The 21,595-nt window shown below is 35.6% G+C and overlaps 2 protein-coding genes across 2 annotated transcripts in view; both read right to left on the bottom strand.

The window, feature by feature from the left end:
* The window catches only part of LOC129943097 (PHD finger protein rhinoceros), a 159,489-nt gene extending 153,641 nt beyond the window's left edge, over positions 1 to 5,848 (bottom strand). Inside the window, exon 1 of the mRNA XM_056052325.1 lies at positions 5,318 to 5,848. Within this exon, the coding sequence (XP_055908300.1) occupies positions 5,318 to 5,526 (209 nt within the window). The 5' untranslated portion in view covers positions 5,527 to 5,848. The remainder of the gene's footprint in view (positions 1 to 5,317) is intronic.
* Positions 1 to 21,595, bottom strand: part of LOC129943098 (ras association domain-containing protein 8) — a 447,741-nt gene that overhangs the window by 465 nt on the left and 425,681 nt on the right. The window lies entirely within an intron of this gene.

Genomic DNA, 21,595 nt, shown 5'->3' with positions numbered 1-21,595 from the left:
AACCAGCATTTATTTTGTGGTTTTCAGACTTGAACCCCTTCAATACTACTTGTATTGAACTATCGAAAATGTAATTACTAATCCAATTAAGCAAGGATTCATGAAAAGCGAAAACAAGCATTTTAGAGAGAGAGAGACAATTTGATGCCAAATCCTATAAAATGCTTTTGAAATATCAAGTGCAATAATCTTACTTTCACCAAAACGATGTAAAGTTTTGTTCCACTGTTCGGTGAGATGAACCATGAGATAACCAGTGGACCTATCGCTTCGAAAGCCGTACTGACGGTCATTAAGAAGCTTTTGATCTTCAAGATATTTCTTGAGCTGATAATTAATCAGCGTTTCCATGCATTTGCTTGAAAATTTTGATGTGAAAAATTTTCTTTGTAGCAAAACTTGTCATTAAAAATGTTACGACAATTGCTTACACGAAAATCCAGGACAATTCTCATAAATTGGTTTGGCCTAAGGCCGTCTACCAGGTCACACAATATCGGAAAATTAGATCGGTGGAGCACAAAATTTTAGTTGATTCAATCCCCTTTTTGTCCTTGACCTATTCAACAAGCCTTTTGCATAGTGAAGCGGCAAACAGTTTGGATGAAAACAAAATTTCTCTGTAGTCAGTTTCAAAACTTTTTTTTTTCTTTATTTCATTTGAAAAATACTTAAAACTATATAAACTTCAATCCATAAAATTATTTTCAAGAATGAAATAGTTAAGTACAATCTGTTAGCCGAAGACAAGAAGCGAAAGTACTATATGCGATAAAGATATAAGAATTTAAATTAAATTAAAAGTTGGAAAAACAAATCTTAAATAAATGAATTTAATATGAAGGAAAAAAAAATAATTTAAAAAAATAAGAGCAATAATTTCAAAAATTTTAAGTAAGGGAATTATCAAATTTTCAGCAACATAAACATTGCTAATAAGCCAATGTTTAATATTTTTCAGATATACTGAGTTAACTCGCTCACTTCTAAGACTAGTAGGTAATTTATTAAAAATACGGATGCAGTAACATTTTAAAAGAGTGAAAAATGTGCTTTCTTGATTGTGGGCACTTTGACAAGATAACTGGAGTTCACGCGTAAATTACACTTTTCGTAGATCCTCGGAATTTTCAAAAAAAAAAACTTTTAAAACCTTGTAGAAATACAAATGCCTTAATGGTAGCAGTTCCAGATTTTTAAAAAACCCAAAGCTAGTAGTTAGACGATTAACCTTATACAGAATGCGAATTGCATGTTTTTGTTTTATAAGTAAAGGTTCTAATTTATTAAAATGTGTTCCACCCCAACAAGTTATGCGTACTGCAACTTAGATTGAAAAAGACCGTTGTAAACTAACTTTTAAACTAACAAACCACATTATTGGCTGAGTAGAAAAATCTGTCTAATAACATAAGTTAAAAAATTCTTTCCAACTAAACCTATAGTCTAAAGTTACACCCAAATACTTAAAACTGTCGACTCGCTCAATTGAAAAACAATCCGTGGCGCAACACAGATTAGAGCTATAAAATTTTGATCAAAAAAACATGAATGCATCAAACGGAATCTTTCGCAATTAGAATTCGCAATGATATTTTAAAGGCATATCACTACAGATTTACCCCACAATATTATAGATCATGAACTTCGTTTTTTCACTAATGACCAGTTTATGAAGATTAAACCAATTACGCAGTTCTAAATCGTGGTTTACGTCCGAATAAAGGTTGAAGTAACATTTAATGTTGTACGTCAAAGCAGTGCCACCGGCAAACGCTGTTATTGTGCTCTTCAAAGGTTGCAAGAAAATTGAATTAACAAAAATCAAAAACAAAACTGGCCCTAATACAGAGCCTTGTGGTACACCAACGTTAATGAAGTTTTTAGCACTTAAGATATTTTTAATTTTAACTCTTTGACTACGATTATGCAGATACGATGTATATAACCTCTAAATCCAGCATTATAAAATTTCATGAGCAAAATATCATTTTCAACCATGTCAAAAGCTTTGATAATGTCTATAAATAGTGTAGCTGGTATAACAGATTCATTAAGACTTTTATAAATTTCACTGCATAACTTTAACAAAGCGTCTTCAGTAGATCTACCACTTCTATAATCAAACTGTGAGTCACTGAAAAAATGTCTAGAAAAGACAGCATCCTAGACTTGATCCCCTTTTCGAAAACTTTAGAAAAGACTGATATAAGAGATAAAGGTCGATAATTATTTAAATTCGTAGCATCGCCTTTTTATGTAAAGAGACTGCAGTTTTCAAAAAATCAGGAGAGATACCTTTTTATATGCTTAAATTGAAAATGTGAGTTGAAACATCTGCAGCTAGAAAAGAACGGTAGTCGGATGTTCAAATGGTAGACATGTGCATTTAAGAGGACACAAGCGTCCACAGTTTTTTCTCAAAACTCACCTCTCTCTATCAACTCCTTCTCTCACCTCCCCGCGGTGAACATCAGGTGCCTAGTCCTCAACTGGAGATTGGGTTCCAACCCAGTGGAAAGATGTTGGGGGCAGCAAACGAGAGAGGGGGGGAAAGGTGTTTCCACTAAGGCACCTCTCCTTATCCAGGCGGCAGCAGACGAATTCTCGAGATAAAATCAACGGTGGCGTCTACAGTTCCAGTAAGTCTGAACTACTTAGTGAACACCTTATAGGGCTTCTTTGACTTATTCGGAGCCCAGGGTTATAAGGAGCGGTTTTATCCGGCTCCCCATTCTTGGAGTTATACCAAGGATCTGGCCCTCGAAGTTGGGCTTTGTGCCGTCGTCGGTGTGACTTCGCTGTAAAGCAGATATCACCATCATCCAGGAAATACGATGGGATGGGCCGGGCAAAAAGAAGTTGAAAAACTGCTATATTTACAATAGTGACTGCTACCACGAAAACCAACAGCGCATATTTGGATGAGGCTTTGTCATTGGAGCCAGACTTAGGCAAGAAGTCTTGAGCTATAAGTGCATAAATGAGCGCCTCATGACCATACGCATCAAGGCTAAATTCGGCAACATTAGCCTGATATGCGCGCACGCCTCCACAGAAGAGAAAGACGACAACACCAAAGATATGTTCTTCGAGCTGTTAGACAAAACATATGAGCAGTGTCCTAGCTACGATATTAAAATTGTCTTGGGCGATTTTAATGCCAAGCAAGGAAGGGAAGACATCTTTGGTGAAATAATCGGGAAGAACAGCCTGCACGACAACACTTCCGACAACGAATTCAGGCTCATAGATTTTGCTGCGGAGCAACAGCTCAACATCCACAAAGGAACTTGGATCCAGATCAATCTACCGTCAATCAGATTGACCATATTGCGACCGACACCAGACACGCTTCCAGCATCAGGGATGTTCGAACGTTCCGAGGAGCTATCATCGACTCGGACCACTACCTTGTTGTAGCCAAGGCTCGTCGAACGGCTACAATCGCCACAGATCGCTAAATCCTTTTCCAACCGAGTTACAAGTACTCTTTCTCAAAGTTCTCCGCCGCCAAGACAATGTATCGAAAACCAGTGGCAACATTGCCAAGATGCAATCAGAGAAGCCGCCCCTGCTGTGCTGGGTTTCAAACAACCACCAACAAGGAACCCCTGGTTTGATGAGGAATGTCGGCAGGCAAATGCAGCCAAACAACAAGCACGCAAAGCGGTGCTCCATAAAAGGACCAGAGCTGCTCATGAGCTCTATGAGCAGAAGAGGCGAGAGGAACGCCGACTTCTCAGAAGGAAAAAGAGAGGGCATGAGAAGCGTGCGGTCGAAGATGTTGAGAGGTTTAAAAGCAGGAATGAGGTTCGAAAGTTTTATGAACAGGTGAAACGAAATTCACAGGTACATAAACCTAGAACCGAAGGCTGCAAAGACGAAAGTGGAAACTTCATAGTGGAACCGCAGTCAATGCTGAGGATATGGAAGGACCACTTCTACACACTGTATAACGGCGACGACGAACTGAATTCCGCTGTCTGGCAGAATGTTTCATTCAACATAGACGACGAAAGCCAACAATCCCGTCCTCCCGACTTAGACGAAATAAAGATTGATCTAAGCTGGAGTCTAATTAAGCCGCTGGAGCGGATGGCTTGAATGTCGAGCTCTTTAAAGCAACTTATTTATAAAATATGGTCGGAAGAAAGCTTGCCCGATGAATGGAACCTCAGTATTGTTTGCCCGATATTGAAAAAAGGAGACCCTCAATACTGCACCAACTATAGAGGAATCAGAATAACTCTTGCTTGAATAACTTTTTGGATAATGGTTTGGTGGAGGTTTATACTCCGAACGACTGAAATTAAGTCTCTCATTTTGCCTTAACATTCATTATAGCATGTTCCAGGTGGAACTTTTGGCGACAAAAGAAGTCTGTCCTTGCTTAAAGAAAACGTTATATTAACATCTAATATCTGCATTTTTTCAGACAGTCAGGTCGCTATCAAATCTCTGGACTCAACAAACTCTATAACAGCATATAACTGTGAAACATCTCTTATGAAGATGGCACAATAACTTTATAATCACCATTGTTGGATGCCTTAATCTCAAGTTAATAATTTATTTGAAATATTTCTTTTTCTTAAAAGCACATATTCTTATAAACTTAAATTTTCTATTGTAATCTATTGTTTAACTAATTTTAATGAATCTTAATAATCTATATGTAATCAAACAAAACGAAATGTTTCAAACAGTAAACTCATTTGTAGAAATTTGTTCGTGCGAGGCGCATTTGAGGATACCTATACGAGCTATATTAATAATGGTTAAGAGATGAACAACTGAATAAACTTACCCAAAGACGTAATAAGGTTGTTAGCTAGCTAACTTTAAGAATTATACATTTAAGACTATTTTTCAATAAAATGTGTAAATGGTATACGAAGGAATTTAGGTTTGTCTAATGTCAACATATGTAAAGTAAATTTAAGAATTGACAATTTATATGAACTTAAGGATAATTGGTGCCAATTTAAAACACCAAATTGTTCTGCAAAAAGTATCATCAAGCCACATACTGTAAAAGATGACTTCGGTTTTAATTTTTATAACCAAAAAATTGCCTTGCACCGTGAAACTAAGATTTAAAGAAACCATGCTCAGACAATAAGTTGAATCTTAAAAATGCCATTGGAGTTTAGATGTGAAGAAACGTCCAATGTACTGTACATGCTGCCTTTTAGGAAGTAGTTCTCAAGCCATTTCTCCTTGTTTCGTAGTCAAATTGATTCAAGGCGTTTATTTGGCGGCAAAGTTAGCAAGGAATTTAGTTAATCTTTAAAAAATTGAATATAAAACTTACCGCCTGTCATTGTGGTCAGAATGTCGACCTGCTGATTGATTGGAATTGGATGTATTTTTGCTGGACGACGACGACGAAGGTGTCGATGATGATGGTTTCGTTTGTGATGCTTTTGATGGACTCTTCTTTTTCTTCTTTTTTTGCGGCGATGGATTCTTTTTGTTTTGTTTTGGAGTTTCACTTGGATTCGATTTACTATTCGACTCCATTTTTGTTTCACAAATTATTTAAATTCTATTTCATTTATTAAATAAATTAGAACTGATTTCAATTTCACACACTTTTGGATTCTTTTTCTTTCTTTTCTTTTTGTTTCACTTAAAACTTAAACTCAAATATAACAACATTCCATCGATTAGGAACACATAAAGTGTGTTCCAAAAGAAAAGGAATATTTCAACACATCATTTGTTCATTTATTTAATTTAGTTTCAATTTAATTTAAAGGAATTTGCAAAAGGTTTTAAAAAATAAATAACAAAACAATTTTGTGAAAAATTAATTCGCGAATCCAGTTGGTTTATTCGACATGTGTTAGTGACAGCAGCTGACATTTGGTATTAGACGCCCGGCAATAATAGATGTGAAGTTGGTTACAGTTTGAATAATTGAGAGTGCGTAGTGAAGAAAAACCAGTCGTTCTCAAAGTCCACAGTTAACTTAAAACATTTTCTTTTACTTTTGTCGTAGAATGTAGAATAGATTTTGTTTTGTTTTGATTGAAAATATTTTTTCTTAATTTTTGATAAAAATGAAATACAAAAACAAAAAAAAAACGAAGTTTTGAGTTGAACATTAATTTTTATTTGGTAAAAAGTTTCAAACCATTTGTATTAGAACAAGAAAAACGTGGTGTAAAAGTCAGCACCAGAGAAGAATGAATAATCTGTCAAAAAAACTTAAGGAGTACATTAATTTGTATAAAAAGAGTTTCCCAATGACTGATTTCAATTTCAGATAGATAGGGTATTCGGATACCTTTTTGAAAGTGTTTTAAGTGTAAAATAACAGCTGATCAAAAACAGCTGAGATGTCAATTTGCTAGGTCAGTTGATTATCCATTAAATGTTTTATCTTACAATTTTGACTTCGAAGCTTGAATGTTTCTCTGCTTTTTCTGAACAGCTGAATGTTGTTTTTATTTATTGACAGCTATCCAACTCGTTCAACAAATAAATAAATTAGGTGGCGCCACAGTGCGTTTGAGAACTAGGGTCTAGTGATTGACAACTCTCAACCATTACTGTGTGCGAGTACTGTTGTCAGGGGTGGAAGGGACCTACAGTTGCCGAATCCGAACGGCAAATTTGAGAAAGAACTTTTCATGAGAAGAATTACTCTTGGAGAATTTGTCAATTCCTCGCAAGAGGCAGTACCCTTGAAAAAAAACTTTAGGTGGCATATGCATTGATCAAACCCAAGACCTTTCGCATGACAGTCTTAACCCCATTTTTTTTTTCATTGAAATTCACTTTTATTGATTCAACCTTAAACCTATCTTAAAGCTAGACAAAAATTCATAAAACTAGCCTAATTAACCATAACTTACAACTAACTTACTGGTCCCATACGGACACTCTAAGTTAAACTATAACGCTAACTACTAATGCTTTTCGGCCCTAAGATCTGTTTAAACTTTAATTCAATTCTATTTATTTTTTTATTCAATAGAAATTTTAAAAACTAATATCAATATCCATTATTATTTTTACTTAAAAACTACTTAAAATTAGGTCCTCAAATTAAACTTAAAACTAACTTAAATTACCTATTCTACCTTTAAACTACTTAAAACTAGAACAACCACAGCAGCAAATTTAACTATCTAACATTTTTGTTTTTCATATTTTGTTGTCTTTTTTTTACTTTTATTTATTTATATTTTTTTTAAATGTTTTTTTAATGTTTTTTCTTATTTTTTTTTTTATTTTTTTTGTATTTTTTTGTGCCACCATGCCTATTCTACTTAAAACTAAACCCTAATACTATTAAACAAGTATGTAAGCCGGCCAAGGCTTGAAACCCCATCCCGACTACCCACTATCAAGCGCCGATTGAAGCCACCAAAACTGGTTCTCCTGCTTCACCCTATCAATTCGGTCCCGTTCGGACACAGCCCTACTGAACCGAAGGAACCCACGGTTCTTCGTCTGACGTTATAGATTAACGGAACTGCCAATCTATCCTGTATCAGACCGCATTTGTCTAAAAAGAGGAATGACTCTGGTGGAATAAAGCCGCTCAAGCGTGCACTCAAAAAATACTCTTCGTTCGGATAGAACGCCCCGAAAATTAAATTGTTGGTCGAAGACATAGCTCTTGCAATGTGACCTCGAACGAGTTTTATCACGAAATTGTCAATTCTGTTGATTCGAGCCCCGTTGTATAGGACCTCGTTCGATATAAGACGGTACAGCGTCGTAAACACTGCAGCTCGAACACCCGAAACTTCTCCATCTGGGAAAAAAAAAACGTTGAACCACACAGGACAACCATAAACGATCATTGGCCGTATGAGGGCCATGTAGCAAATTACCTTCACTCTGGAGTCAAGCCGACTGCTAAAACACAGTCGTTTCGGCAGAGCGAAGGCTCAAAGTGCCCTGGTCAGAGCAACATTTATATGTCTGTCGAAATATAAATACTGATCTAACCAGATACCAAGGTACTTCACTACACTTTTGCTCTCTAATGGCTGCCCTTGAAGATCAACGATGACCAACTTGCCCCCATTCTTGCACGTATCTTCCGTGGCCCTAGCCAACGGAGTTCTGAACACAATTGTCTCCAACTGCTGGACATTTATTTTCAGTTTCCAATCGTTGCAATATCGCTGAATCTTGTCGAAATCACGCAGCAAGAGAATTCTAATAACCTCAACCTTTCGGGCCGTTCTGTTCGCAATTAGATCGTCGGGGTACGCAATTGTCTTTGTAAGACTACCTATTAGATCGCTGGTGTAAATGCTGAAGAGAATCGGCGAATTCACCGCTCCCTGTTGAAGACCATTTTTAATTGTGAATGTTGTGGTAGAAGTTACATTGCCACTTTCCACCGTTAAGCATATCATAAAGTATATACAACAATGGCTTGCTTATGCCAAGCCTGCTCAGTTTTAGGTAAAGACCCTCTAACCATACGGTGTCAAAGGCCTTTTCCAAATCAACCAGAACTGCACCTGTGCATTGTTGTTTTGATTTATTCCATTGGATATCAGAAACGAGTTTAGACGCAGCTTGAACTGTGTCATGACCCGCCTTGAACCCGAACTATTTATCTGGAATTATATTGTTGTCCGCAGCTCACTTAGTCAGAGCCCTATTGATGATCTTTTCGAAAACTTTGCCGATACTCAGAAGAAGACTTATCGACCGAAGATTTGACGGGTTGGAGTTGTCCTTTCCCTTTTTCGGGAGAGGATGAACCACAGCGGTCTTCCATGCATTATTGAAGAGTGTGGTGTAAATGTCAATTGAGTCCAAAGCACTAACCATCATGCCACGGGTACTACTCGTTCAACAAGGTATCAAAAAATCCACCTATCCAAGATACCCTATCCAACACGAGATTGAACGCAGCCAGTAAGGACGGGTTGATTTGGACAGCTCGTGGTGACCATATTATTTCTTCTACTTTCTGTCAAAACATCTTTTTTTTATTAGTCACTATAAAAGACAAATCAAATTATTATCAAAAGTCGTCGTCTGTTCGCTAATTGGATTTAAGAGCAGTTTAAAGTTAATCAATATTTTAGTCTTAAAATCGTCTTTAGCGATGAAGCCAATTTTTAAATGAATGTATGCAAAAATTTCCTAATTTGGGTCGACGCCAATCCATGCCAGATTCACGAGGCGCCAATTCATCCAATTAAATTACAGTTTATTACTTTTTGACGCAATTATCGGTAAGCCAAACGGATCTGCAGACGAAAGCTCCAGCGTTTAATCTCGAATTGAATTTATTTTTGGATTTAGATATATTATTAAACGAGTTGGATAGCCAAAATTTGATAACTGTTCTATACAGAAAAGCAACTTTAAGCTGTTTACAAAAAGCAGACAAGCATTTAGATTTCGAGATCAAAAAATATTGTAAAATAAAACTCTCAATGGGAATTTAAATAATTCACTAGATTTTTACGAAAAAAACATACAAATATTAAAATAACTTTCGGGGTCCTTCAAATTCATCTATGTATGTATATTTTAAATCATCTGTCAGATACGCACAGATTCCAGAAGTTCTTGAATAACTTTGGGTTTCTTTTTTGATAGACCAGCTGAAAATGACAGCTGTCAAATAATATTTTACACGTAAGACACTCGGAAGATTTAGACGTCATTCTCGTTTCGTTCTCCGAACAGTGCAGACGTCTGAATTTCTTTTTCTCTAAATTTATTGAATACATTAAAAATTAATTTACTTTTTTACTTACAATGGAGAAAAGTGAGTTCCGTCCTCCTGATGAGCTTAGAGAACCACCAGATAAACGTTCTTTTGCGGATAAAATTAAATTACCATCGAAAATGTTATCCGACGCAGACAAACCAAAAATCATCGCTGCCGCTACCTAAGAATGGAATTCACCAATAAATATCCAGATGCAGCTAACAACTTGCTTGGCGCCAGACAACAGGCGTCAATTAATAACTGTGTAATTATTGGACACGACTCAAACAATTCAAACGCTCCTAATAAAAAAAGCGCCGAATTAGGCAGTGCTGAAGTTCTCAGGAATCTTCTTGCTGGTGACAAGGAAAAGTTTACGGTGGTAATGGCAAGGAAAAGTCGACAACATGAACCCCCTGTTGACAAAAAAAGGGTTGCAAGGGAAGTTGTTACCAACCACAACCACAGTCACCTTTCAATGAGATTGAAGACGAGGAAGACTCGACGAACAAAATCACTAACACTGCGGGCTGAAGCAACAGCAATTTTAACATCATCAGAGGCAACAGCTCTAACTCCAACTTTAATAACAACATCAACTACCACAACGCATCAATAAGAACATCAACTGCCGTAGACTCGAACCTAACTCCCTCAAGATCAGAAGTATGGTGCCCACCCATCTTCAAGATGGGAGTTTCATACAAAACTAACTTAAAATTATAGTTAGGAGTGTTGAGCTGCATAGCCTCTTTTTAGTAGAATCCTTTACACCTAAAAAACTGAAGAAATATAATGCCATTTTGGAAGGCATTTCAAATGATTTTTCATCTGAAGAAAATCAGAAAGAATTTAATAAACTGGACTCTTCGTTGAGGTTGACTGTCAAGAAATTTGAGACCAATGGTCTAAGCAGAACGATATTTCACTTGAGCTCTTCTTCTATGTTCTAGGGGACAGGGATAGTTTATTAAAAATCAAAAAAAAATTCCTTACTTAGACACAGAATCGAATGGGATTCTGTCAAAAATTCGGACACGAAACAATGCTACCGTTGTCAAAGGTACGGCCATGTGTAAGCGTACTGTATGAGCCCGGTCAGTGCAAACTTGTTCTATAAACGAAAACATCAATCGCTTCATGATATAATTGTAAGTCGGCGGGACACCCGGCGAACTTCAAGGGATGCCCCAACGGAATTGCACTTTTTTGGTTTACCAATATCTAACCTCATTTCTAAAATTAGAGGCTGTCGCCAAGCCATATTTTTTTATCATGTTTCATTAGTTTTATAATCTTTTGCTTATTAGTTTTTAAATCGTAAATTTAATTGTCCACTTGTTAAAAAAACTACTTGTTATTTCAGTTATATCTAATCGTTCTTCTTTGACTTTTTTTATTACAATTTTTTTTCGAAATTTTCAAAAATAATTTTCATTCTGTTTTCAAATATTTTGAAGGAGTGTTTAGCATTGAATTTTTAAATAGTTTTTTATTTTTGTTCATCATTGTATTTATACCAATTTGTAAGTTTGTTTGTCTTTAAAAATGTTCTATGCTTAGTTACTTTGTTCTAGAAAATAAAATTGTAAAATTTTCGAAAAAGTTGTTTGATTTTTTGACACGGTATTTGTTATTTAAAAAACTTAAAGCGGTGCAACAATTGAGGCTTTTGGGCAAACTACAAGAAAATGGATAAATCTTAGAAACCAGGTGGTTACCTGTGTTTTATCGCCTCCCTCTCCCCCATTTTACCATGATTTTCAACCTCATTGCCTCCAATATAAATTCCTAATCTAGAAGAAAAACATTAGAAATTGACTTTTTGTTAAAAGAGACCTCTCCTACAGCGCTTTTATTTCAAGAAACTTGTCTTAAAAAAACTATGGTAAGTGGCCTTTTAATAACAAATACAATATAATAAGAAATAATGATGGTCGAGTAACAGGAATTCTACTCAATAAAACTATTCGTTTCTCCCATAAATTTTACACCATTAGCATGATTTCAACTACCATAACCATAATTCCTTCAAACTCCTCAAACACCTCATTAGCACTCAATTTAAGTCCCATGTAATGCTGGTTCTTCCCTTCCCTCGGCGCATTATAATATAGGAACTCCCTAAATCCATTTGATCACATCATAATAGGTGGTGATTTTAACTCCCGTCACCCTCTTTGGGGGGACTCGACTACAAAACCAGAATGGCTTTCTTCTGGCCAATTGGTTCCAGGACAACCATTTTCTTGATCTAGACTTGATACGGCACCAGGCACTACCTGTCCAGCATCGGGCTTCCATATCTATTTTTTTCTAATAACTTCATGAGGGCCGATTACAGAAAGCGCGGCGGATCGAATTGAAAGCGAAAATTCAATTTCGACCGTCTTCGCTTTGAGTTAATTTTAAAAGCGAACATGGATGAAAGCGATCCTTCCATTTTTCCAGCTTGAATGTCAAATATTTCCAATCCATTTCCATGATATTTTCCAATTTTCCATTTATTTGTCAGCTCTTTCCAAAAATATGACATTTCCTTCCACCAAAACTAATTGTTTTTCTCTGAAAAAAGTATCTTAATGTTTGTAGTTATATTTTAATATTATTGTTGGTTTCAACTAGTTTTCAATGGACTCCATAAGTGTTTTTTTAAATGCAGAAAGAGAAGAAGCAAGAAAAGAAGCTAATTATTTAAATATTCAAAGAAAACTATTTAGAAGTGGGTCTTCGCCTCTTGATGTTCCCCCAAAGAGTGTGTATTTAATTATCTTTTTCCAAATTGAATTTTTTTAATGATTTTTGTTCAATAATGTTTATAAAATTGTTTCGACTATCGCGAGAAGCATTTGTGTACGTTTTTGAAGAAATCAAAGATGATTTCAAACGAGAAAACACTACCTCTTTGCCTTCAATACTCAAGCTTGCCGCTACATTGCGATTTTTAGTGGAAGGTTCGTACCAAAAGAGCGTTGGGCAGGACTACCGAATCGCTATGGCTCAACCAACGGTATCAAAGGTTTTGAGTGAAACTCTGGACATACTGGAGAAGAAACTTTGCCCAAAACACATAACGTTTGAAATGACAGAGGAGGAAAAATTGAAGGCAAAAACTTATTTCTTCCAAAAAAGTGGGTTTCCTGGTGTTATAATGTGTGTCGATGGGACTCATATAAGCATAGTCCGTCCTTCAAAGAATGAACATAATTTCTATAAAAGAAAAGGATACCATAGCTTGAACGTAATGATGGTGGGTTGCATGCTTAAAAAGTCTTACACAACCTTCCATTTATAATTTAAAAAAAAAACAACAGGCTTGTGACCATACCCTTAGGATTACTTGCGATAATGCTAGCTATGGTGGGAGCTCCCATGACTCTGCTGTATGGACCATCAGTTCCGAAAGAGCTTTTATGGAAAAAAAGTTCAAGGAAGGAGATAGCAACAAAATTCTTGGTATGCTTATTCCTTATATGCTTATTCACAAGTACCTACCCCAATACTTAAAAAAGAGGCTGGGATGCGACCCACACTGATAACTTCCCATCCCGTCTGTCGATTTGTCTTGCTTCAAAGTTTGTTTATATGTACTCGTATATTACAAAAACTATCAATTCGAATTTTTTCAAAATTTTACTAAATGTTAACAACAATATTTTTTGAAAGATAAAAGTAGTTAAAGCCAATATCTACAATTTTTGAAAAGATATTTAAGTCGAAAATCAATTTTTACCAACTTTTGTTAATTTTTTGTGAAAAAAACTGTCAATTCGATTTTGTTCAAAATTTTACTGAATGTTGACAACAAAGTGTTTTGAAAGATGAAAGTAAAGTAAAGCCAATATCTCAAAGTTTTGAAAAGTTATTTGAGTCGAAAATTAATTTTTACCAACTTTTATAAATTTTTTTTAAGGTTTTTATTTTTAGTAAAAAAACTGTCAGTTCGATTTTTCTCAAAATTTGTCCTAATGTTAAAAACAATATTTCTTATAAGATAAAATAAGTTTGAAGTCTAACTTTCAAGATTTTGAAAAGACATTTGAATCGATATTCAATTTTTACCAATTTTTGTGAATTTCTTTTCGGTTTTTAATTTTTTGTAAAAAAAACTGTCAATTCGATTTTTTCCAAAATTTTACTGAATGTTGGCAACAATATTTTTTGAAAGATAAAAGTAGTTAAAAGCCAATATCTACAATTTTTGAAAAGATATTTGAGTCGAAAATCAATTTTTACCAACTTTTGTACATTTTTTTTAGGTTTTTATTTTTTGTAAAAAAACTGTCAATTTGATATTTTTCAAACTTAAACTGCATGTTCACAACAAGATTTTTTGAAAGATAAAAGTAAATTAAAGCCAATATCTCAAAGTTTTGAAAAGATATTTGAGTCGAAAATCAATTTTTACCAACTTTTATAATTTTTTTTTTAGGTTTTTATTTTTTGTAAGAAAACTGTCAGTTCGATTTTTTTCAAACTTTAACTGCATGTTGACAACAAGATTTTTTGAAAGATAAAAGTAAATTAAAGCCAATATTTAAAATTTTTGAAGAGATATTTGAGTCGAAAATCAATTTATACCAACTTTTATACATTTTTTTGCAGGTTTTTATTTTTTGTAAAAAAACTGTCAATTCGATTTTTCTCAAAATTTGTCCTAATGTTGAAAACAATATTTCTTGTAAAAAAAATTAGTTAGAACCTATTATCTCAAAGTTTTGAAAAGATATTTGAGTCGAAAATCAATTTTTACCAACTTTTATACATTTTTTTTTAGGTTTTTATTTTTTGTAAAACAAACTGTCAATTAGATTTTTCTCAAAATTTTATCAGATATCAAAAACATTATTCTTCGTTGCACAAAATTGTTTTAGAAATGAAATCATATTTCAGTCGTTAAATTTTGGAGGTGACAAATTTTTTTTTCAGTTTTATTGATTTATAAAAAAAACCGTTATATTGATTTTTTTCAAAAAATATACCTGTTTGGTATCACGTTACAATATATTATATAAAATTTAATTCAAGTCTCTAGCGTTTTTGGTTCGTAAGATATTTAAGGTTAACCAAAATTTTCACCTTTTTTTCAAACTGCTATGGTAAAAAAACCACCCACGCAATTTTCTTGAGAGCCCTTTCTGCATCTTTCTGCCTTATTATCTGTACAACAAAATTTATTTGAAGTCGATATCTCTTCTGGTTCTTGAGCTATGGACGACGAAAAAAACGTCGCGAACGTACGGACGTACGGACGTACGGACGTACAAACGTACGTACACACGCACGCACAGACATCTTTCTAAAAATCTTTTATTTCGACTCTAGGGACCTTGAAACGTCGAGAAATGTCAAAATTTTCAATTTGACAAATCGGACCCATTACAATAACTTCCTATGGGAAGTTAACTAGATGCAACATTCAATTAAAGGTGATGCCGGTTGTATCCTTGAACCATGGTTGATGATTCCCTACAAATTATCTCTACCCAACAGTCGTGAAGCTAAATTCAACACGGTTCTTTCAAAATGTAGAGGCACAATAGAAAGATGTTTTGGAGTTCTGAAAGGAAGGTTTTTTACCGGCCGGAAAAGGCAGCATTGATTACAAATGTGTGTGCAATGTTACACAATGTATGTATTAAGTGCAAAGTAGATTTTGACCATCAGCTTTTAGCTCCTGAAGATAGTGATGATGATGTCGTAATTGCAGATCCTCAAAATGCTGGCAACATTGCAAAGCAAATACGAGATAGTATAAAAGATTCTTTTTAAATAGTATTAAATGTTTTGTTTTTATTATTATTTTATAAATAAATAAATACTTATGTACATATTATATTGATTCCATTCGCATCTTTTTAGTTTTCAAAACATAATTTGTCATAAATAATTATGTATCTATACCTATACAAAAATATCTCTTCATTACGCATCATAAATAATAACTTACATATATCTAAACGTTTAAAAAAAATAGCACTTCATTTCACAGGAACTTAATATTTCAGGTTAACTTCGTTCAGTTATTTCGAAGATATGTATGTCTTCTATGTTTTCATTTTGAGTTCAAACTCTTTCAAGTCGAGTTTCTTTTTTTTTATTTCCAACTCTCTTAGTTTTAGTTTTGTGTTTTCCTTGCTTTCGTTTTCCATAAAATCGTTTTTTCTTTTTAAAATCTTTAGTTTTTGTTCCTTCAGTCTTCGAATTTTTTCATCTCTTCCGTTTGCAATTTAAGTTCTTTATTTTTTCTTTCCAATAACTTATTCTGCTCTTCTAGGAGATGTAACGATTTTTCTTGGTACATCTTTTGTTGGTTCACTTGGAGCTCCAACATTTTTTTTAATGTTGCCGCGGAAGTTCTAGTGTGGCGAGTTGGTGTCTTTTGTGCATGCTCTTCCATTTCTTTGTCGAATTCTCCTTATTCCGGTTGTTCATTTATTTCTCCTGACAGTAAAATTTCAGATTCCTCAAATAGTTAACAGGCTTCTAGTGAAAAATTTTGAGGTATTTGTTCGATTTTTTCTTTTAAAGGTTCTCTGGTTGGAAAAGCATCTGCTGTTCTAAATTTCCTTACTTTGAGACCACAGACCTGGGTGTTTAAGTCCAGCAAAGCAATAATGTCTTCTTCTAAGACTGAGAACACATGCTGTTTGTTCGGTCCACCTCCTGTCCCAAGCATGGATTTTTTGTTACTTAAAATATTTCCATAACTTCAATGCAAATAGAATTTGTATTCATTATGAACACGAAACTGAGAGAATGCTTCGACCTACCTTCTACCAACCATCCGACGTTTTTACTGGAGGTCCAAGACTATTAAGGACAACAGTAATTTCATCCCAAAGCTCCCTGGTTTTGGCCTTATATTCGGGAGCATTTAGAATTCCCTTTGCTATTCCGCTATTCTCTTTTAGGAATTCTACGAGGGTCGCAAATTCCTTCGTGGAGGTATGTTTGTTACTACCTAATCAAAAAAAAATTATTTCGTTAAATATTCAACAAAAATAGGTAATTGATATCTTTAATTTAATATATTTAAAAAAAAAACACAAATAAAACTTATTTTTGTTTACATTTTGTTGAAATCCGCCACTATCACGCCTGTCGCTTTCAAAAACCACTAGAAGAATGACATTGTGTTGGAAAAAACTTTCGCTTTCCAAATGGAAAGCGAAAAGGCTTTTGAGAATATAAAAAAACACAAATCCACACATTAAAAGCGATCCGCCGCGCTTTCTGGAATCGTCTTGCATCACTCTTGATGCCATCTCGGATCACTACTCAGTGTTCATGAGTTTGCAAGTGATACAGACTCGACTCTCCGAAACTTGCCTAAGACTTTTAATAGTTTCAAAAATACCTTTCAAATTTAAACAACCCAACCAATAGAAACCTTTCCATTTCAGAAATTGACTTTTTATTGATACGATCAGTGAAATTGTCTCTCCACAGTAAAAAATTAGTATAAATACAAATTGGTTTAACATCTCTTCACCCAATTTAAGTTTATATAAAACCCGTAAAATCTGGAAACTAAAACTAAAAAAATTTTATCACCGTTTTGGAGATCTCAATGATTTGCTTTATATAGAACTATCCACACGCACAAACTGCCTATCCAAAATAATTAAATACTGGGTTCGATTAGAGCGAAACGTACAATTTAGAACGAAGTTGAGTAACTTGAAACCTAACTCAAATGTTTTCAAGGTCATAGATCAAATAACTGGAAGAAAGAGAAATCATAACACAAATAACCAGGTGTTATCTTTCCGCAACAATTCGTTTTTCTCCCCTTCCGAAAAAATAGAAGCATTTCAAACCTTTTATTCCGAACTTTTTGCCTTAAAAACCTTAGTTAGAATTTTAAACTTACAACTCCTCCTTTTTGATCTGGAACGAAAATTTTAACATACATTTTTCTCCCTTAAACACATCTCCGTATATCCATATGGAGTTCCTTATCTCTTCAAACTCTGTTGAAAACATTATCTCTTCACTAAAAAACAAAAAATCTACTGGCCCTGACAATATTTCAAATTTAATTCTGCGTAAATCGAAAACCACAATGGCTCCATTTTTAACTCCCATATTCAATAACTTAACTTAACAGGTTCATTTTGGTTTCAAAAGAGGCCACTCTAATGAACACGTGCTCCTTTACTTTTAAGACAAAATATTAAACAATTTACGATCTAAAAAATGCACCGTGGCCTGTGCACTTGGTTTAAACAAAGCATTAGACTCGGTATAGCAAGCAAGGCTTTTATACAAGCTTAATTAGCTAATTTTTCCTCAAATATTTATAAAAATCTTGCAAAGTTTCCTTTCAAACTGAAGCCTCTCAGTCAACTTTGAAGGCGAGTCATCCTCTCTTATCCCCATCCAAACTATTGTGCCCCAAGGATCCATCCTTGGTCCCTTCCTCTTCAACCTGTACCTGTATGACCTGCCAATTCAACATCGCTGCTCCGAAGCAATTCTCTATGCTGACATCACCATCTTGTTCTGTCCCAATGAGAGACCACACGAAGCCCTTAACTCGGCGAGATCCCATCTCAACTTAGTTATCCCATATTATAAGAAATGGGAAATTGAACTGAATACCAACAAATGCGAGCTGATTTGCTTTCGCAATGCAGCAGGCAAGGGGGACCACCTTGCTGTCCGAGAAAGTCGATACCTAAAAAACCTATAAAATACCTCGGTGTCAAAGGAAGTTCCAATTTTTTTGGTTTTCATTATCTAATAGGTGTTTTTTCAAGCCCATGGGTTTCAATCTGGCAACCATATTTTTGGAGTTGGTGTTTTTGACAGCTGTCACTTGATTTATGCTCAGTCTGGTTTGCTATTTAATATTTAATGCAGGACTATGTTGTGGATTCGATTCGATCGAAGACAGTGATAAGAGAGCAGACGCTTATTTAGTATTCGAATTTAAAATCAGAAACATAAATTGGAAATAAATTCAAAAAGAACTCTCCGGTTGTTCGTTTCCGAGCTTCAAACCGTCTAGCTGTGGGTGGTCAGAAAGTAATCAATGAGTTCTTCGAATTCTTAGTTCTCAGAACTCTATTTCAGTTCTTATGATGTTTAAAAGGTAGACATGTGCATTCAAGAGGACATAAGTGACAACAGGTTTTCGTCAAACCACCTCTATCAACAACTTCTTTTACCTCCCCGCGGTTAACATCGGGTGCCTAGTACATCAACTATAGATTGGGTTTTAACCCTAGTGGACAGTTGTTGGGGATAGTAAACGTCTACTTCTACTGTTATAGTAAGGTTAAAGTACTTGGTAAACACCTTACAGGGCTTCTACGACATATTCGGAGTTCAGGCCTATAAGCAGCGGTTTATTCAGCTCCCCGTCCTTGGAGTTATACTAAGGATCTGGCCCTCCAGGTTGGGCGTTGTGCCGTTAGGGTGACTTCCTGCCCACGTAAAAATATCCTAGTTGCCAAGCAACAAAAACCCTGGATATGGACGGTTCTATTGATGAGGAACAAAGCAAACGAAATAAGGACAATTAACTTCGGATCTGTACGGGAGATATTAGGTCCCTTAAAAGATCACGACCACTTGCAGCCGATTAGCTAGCGAAGCCCATAAACTGATGCAAGGCAAATATTACCGCCATCCAAGGTAGGCAGCATCTATTTAGGTGTTGATTTGTTGTTGGAACTAGAATAAGGCAAAAAGTCTTGAGTCTCAGAAGTGTGAGTGACACCATGCAAGAAAGAGAAAACATCTTTGGTGTTTCAAGGGAGACACAGCCAATATGACAACTCCTCCGACAACGGATTCAGTCTGATCGATTTCACTGCGGGGAGAGACATTCTGGCTGCTAGTACGCAGTTTAAATATGTTGATATCAACAAGGTGGTATGGAAATCTCCTGATCAATCAACTAGATTGACCACATTATGATCGAAGTACTACACTTCTCCAGCATGTCCAAAAATTCCAAGGGGCCAACATAATTTCGGACCACTATGCGGCTACGAAATGCCCGATCCAAGCCAAAACAAAGAAGTATTGTGAGAAGATTTGACGTTAGACAGCCTTAATCGCAAGAAACTCCAAATCCACTCCACATCTCCAAGTTATATAACGGCGATGACGAACCGAATGCCGCTGTAAGGTAGATAGCACCACTCAACCTAGGTGACGCAGATCAACAATTCCACCTACCCGACCTCAACGAAGTGAAGATAGCTTTATTTAAATTGAAGTAAAATAAAATTGCTGGAGCTGACAGCATCGCTGCCGAAACATTAAAAGCAGCAGGCTATAGCTTGGTAGAGAGCATGCACCAACTAACTGAAAATTAAGCACCATCTATAGAAGCATTAGTCTCCTGAACATTGCATATAAGATCCTTTCTGTCATATTATGTGAATGTCTGAAGCCGTTCGTCAACAACTTGATAGGTCCTTTCCAGTGTGGCTTAAGACCAGGTCCACTATCGACAAAACATTCACACTACGGCAAATTCTGGAAAAAAAACCAGGAACATCAAATCGATACCCACCATCTCTTTATCGTTTTTAAATCCGCGCATTACAGCATCCACAGGGAAGAGATCTACAGAGCAATGTATAGTTTTGGCATCCCTGTCAAACTTACCCGTTTGTGCAGAATGACGATGGAGAATGCACGCTGCTCTATCAAGGTCGGAAAAGATCTCACCGATGCATTTGATGTCAAAAAAAGTTTTAGACAAGGCGATTCACTGTCATGTGATTTCTTCAATATCGTTCTGGAAAGAATTGTGCAAAACTCAACCGTAAACACTAGAGACACAATCTTTCAAAGGTCCATCCAATTATTCGGATACGCTGATGATATTGACATAATTGGAAGATCAAAGCGTGATGTCAGTGGAGCGCTTTTGAGCATTATGACGGAAGGAAGTAGATGGGTTTAGAGGTCAATGACGGCAAGACCAAGTATATGCTGTCATCAAAAAAGGACATTGAACAACGACGCCTTGGACAAAACGTCACCATGGACAGCTTTAACTTTGTGGTAGCTTAGGACTTTCTCTAGACAACGAAACAGACAACGCTGAAATCAAACGAAGAATAACTCTTGCAAATCGCTGCTTCTTTGGACTTAGAAAGCAATTGAGTAGTAAATTCTTCTCTCGAGCATCTAAAATCACCATCTTTAAGAGACTCACCATCCCGGTTTCCATTTATGGCGCTAAGGCCTGGACCCTTTCAAAGAAAGATGAGAGCGTCTTAGAATGGTTCGAGATAAAAATTCTTTGGGTGATTTTTGGTCCCGTATGCATAGATGGAGAGTGGAGGAGAAGATGTAACGACGAATTGTACGGGCTGTACAGTGACACTGACCTAGTGAACAGAATTAAAGTCCAACGGCTTAAATGGCTAGGTCATGTAGAGCGGATGGACATCAACGCTCCAGCCCGTAGGTCTTCGAATCCAATCCTGAGGGACGGACGCATGTTGGTTGAGGCTCAGGTCAGCCCCAAACTGTAGCACCACCTTAAGTACGTTAGTTTTTTTAAATTAAGATTTTTTCAATGCAAAGAAACTAGGAAAAACTTCTCGGTCTTTCGAGCAGTTACTAATACTTCAAAATTACTTTTAACCATTTATAACCCTTAAGCCTAAAGTATCTCGAAAGAAAGCTTTACAATCAAGTTGTTCTCCACCACCATCATTATTTGCTTATTGATTTCCAAGAACACAATACTTCCATTTGAATATGTTTTTCTATTTTCATCTGGATCCTTTTTGAAAACACAATCTCCCACCCCAATGAAAGAAATAACATACGAATATGCTGCAGGTTTTCTTATCTCTCAACCTGAAAACATAAGAAAGTTGTACATACATAGGTGTAGGTGTACGTCTCCAA

The sequence above is a fragment of the Eupeodes corollae genome, chromosome 1 (assembly GCF_945859685.1).
Source record: "Eupeodes corollae chromosome 1, idEupCoro1.1, whole genome shotgun sequence".
Classification (NCBI taxonomy): domain Eukaryota; kingdom Metazoa; phylum Arthropoda; class Insecta; order Diptera; family Syrphidae; genus Eupeodes; species Eupeodes corollae.
Note: the sequence above shows the minus strand (reverse complement) of the source record. Positions and strands in the feature narration are given on the sequence as shown.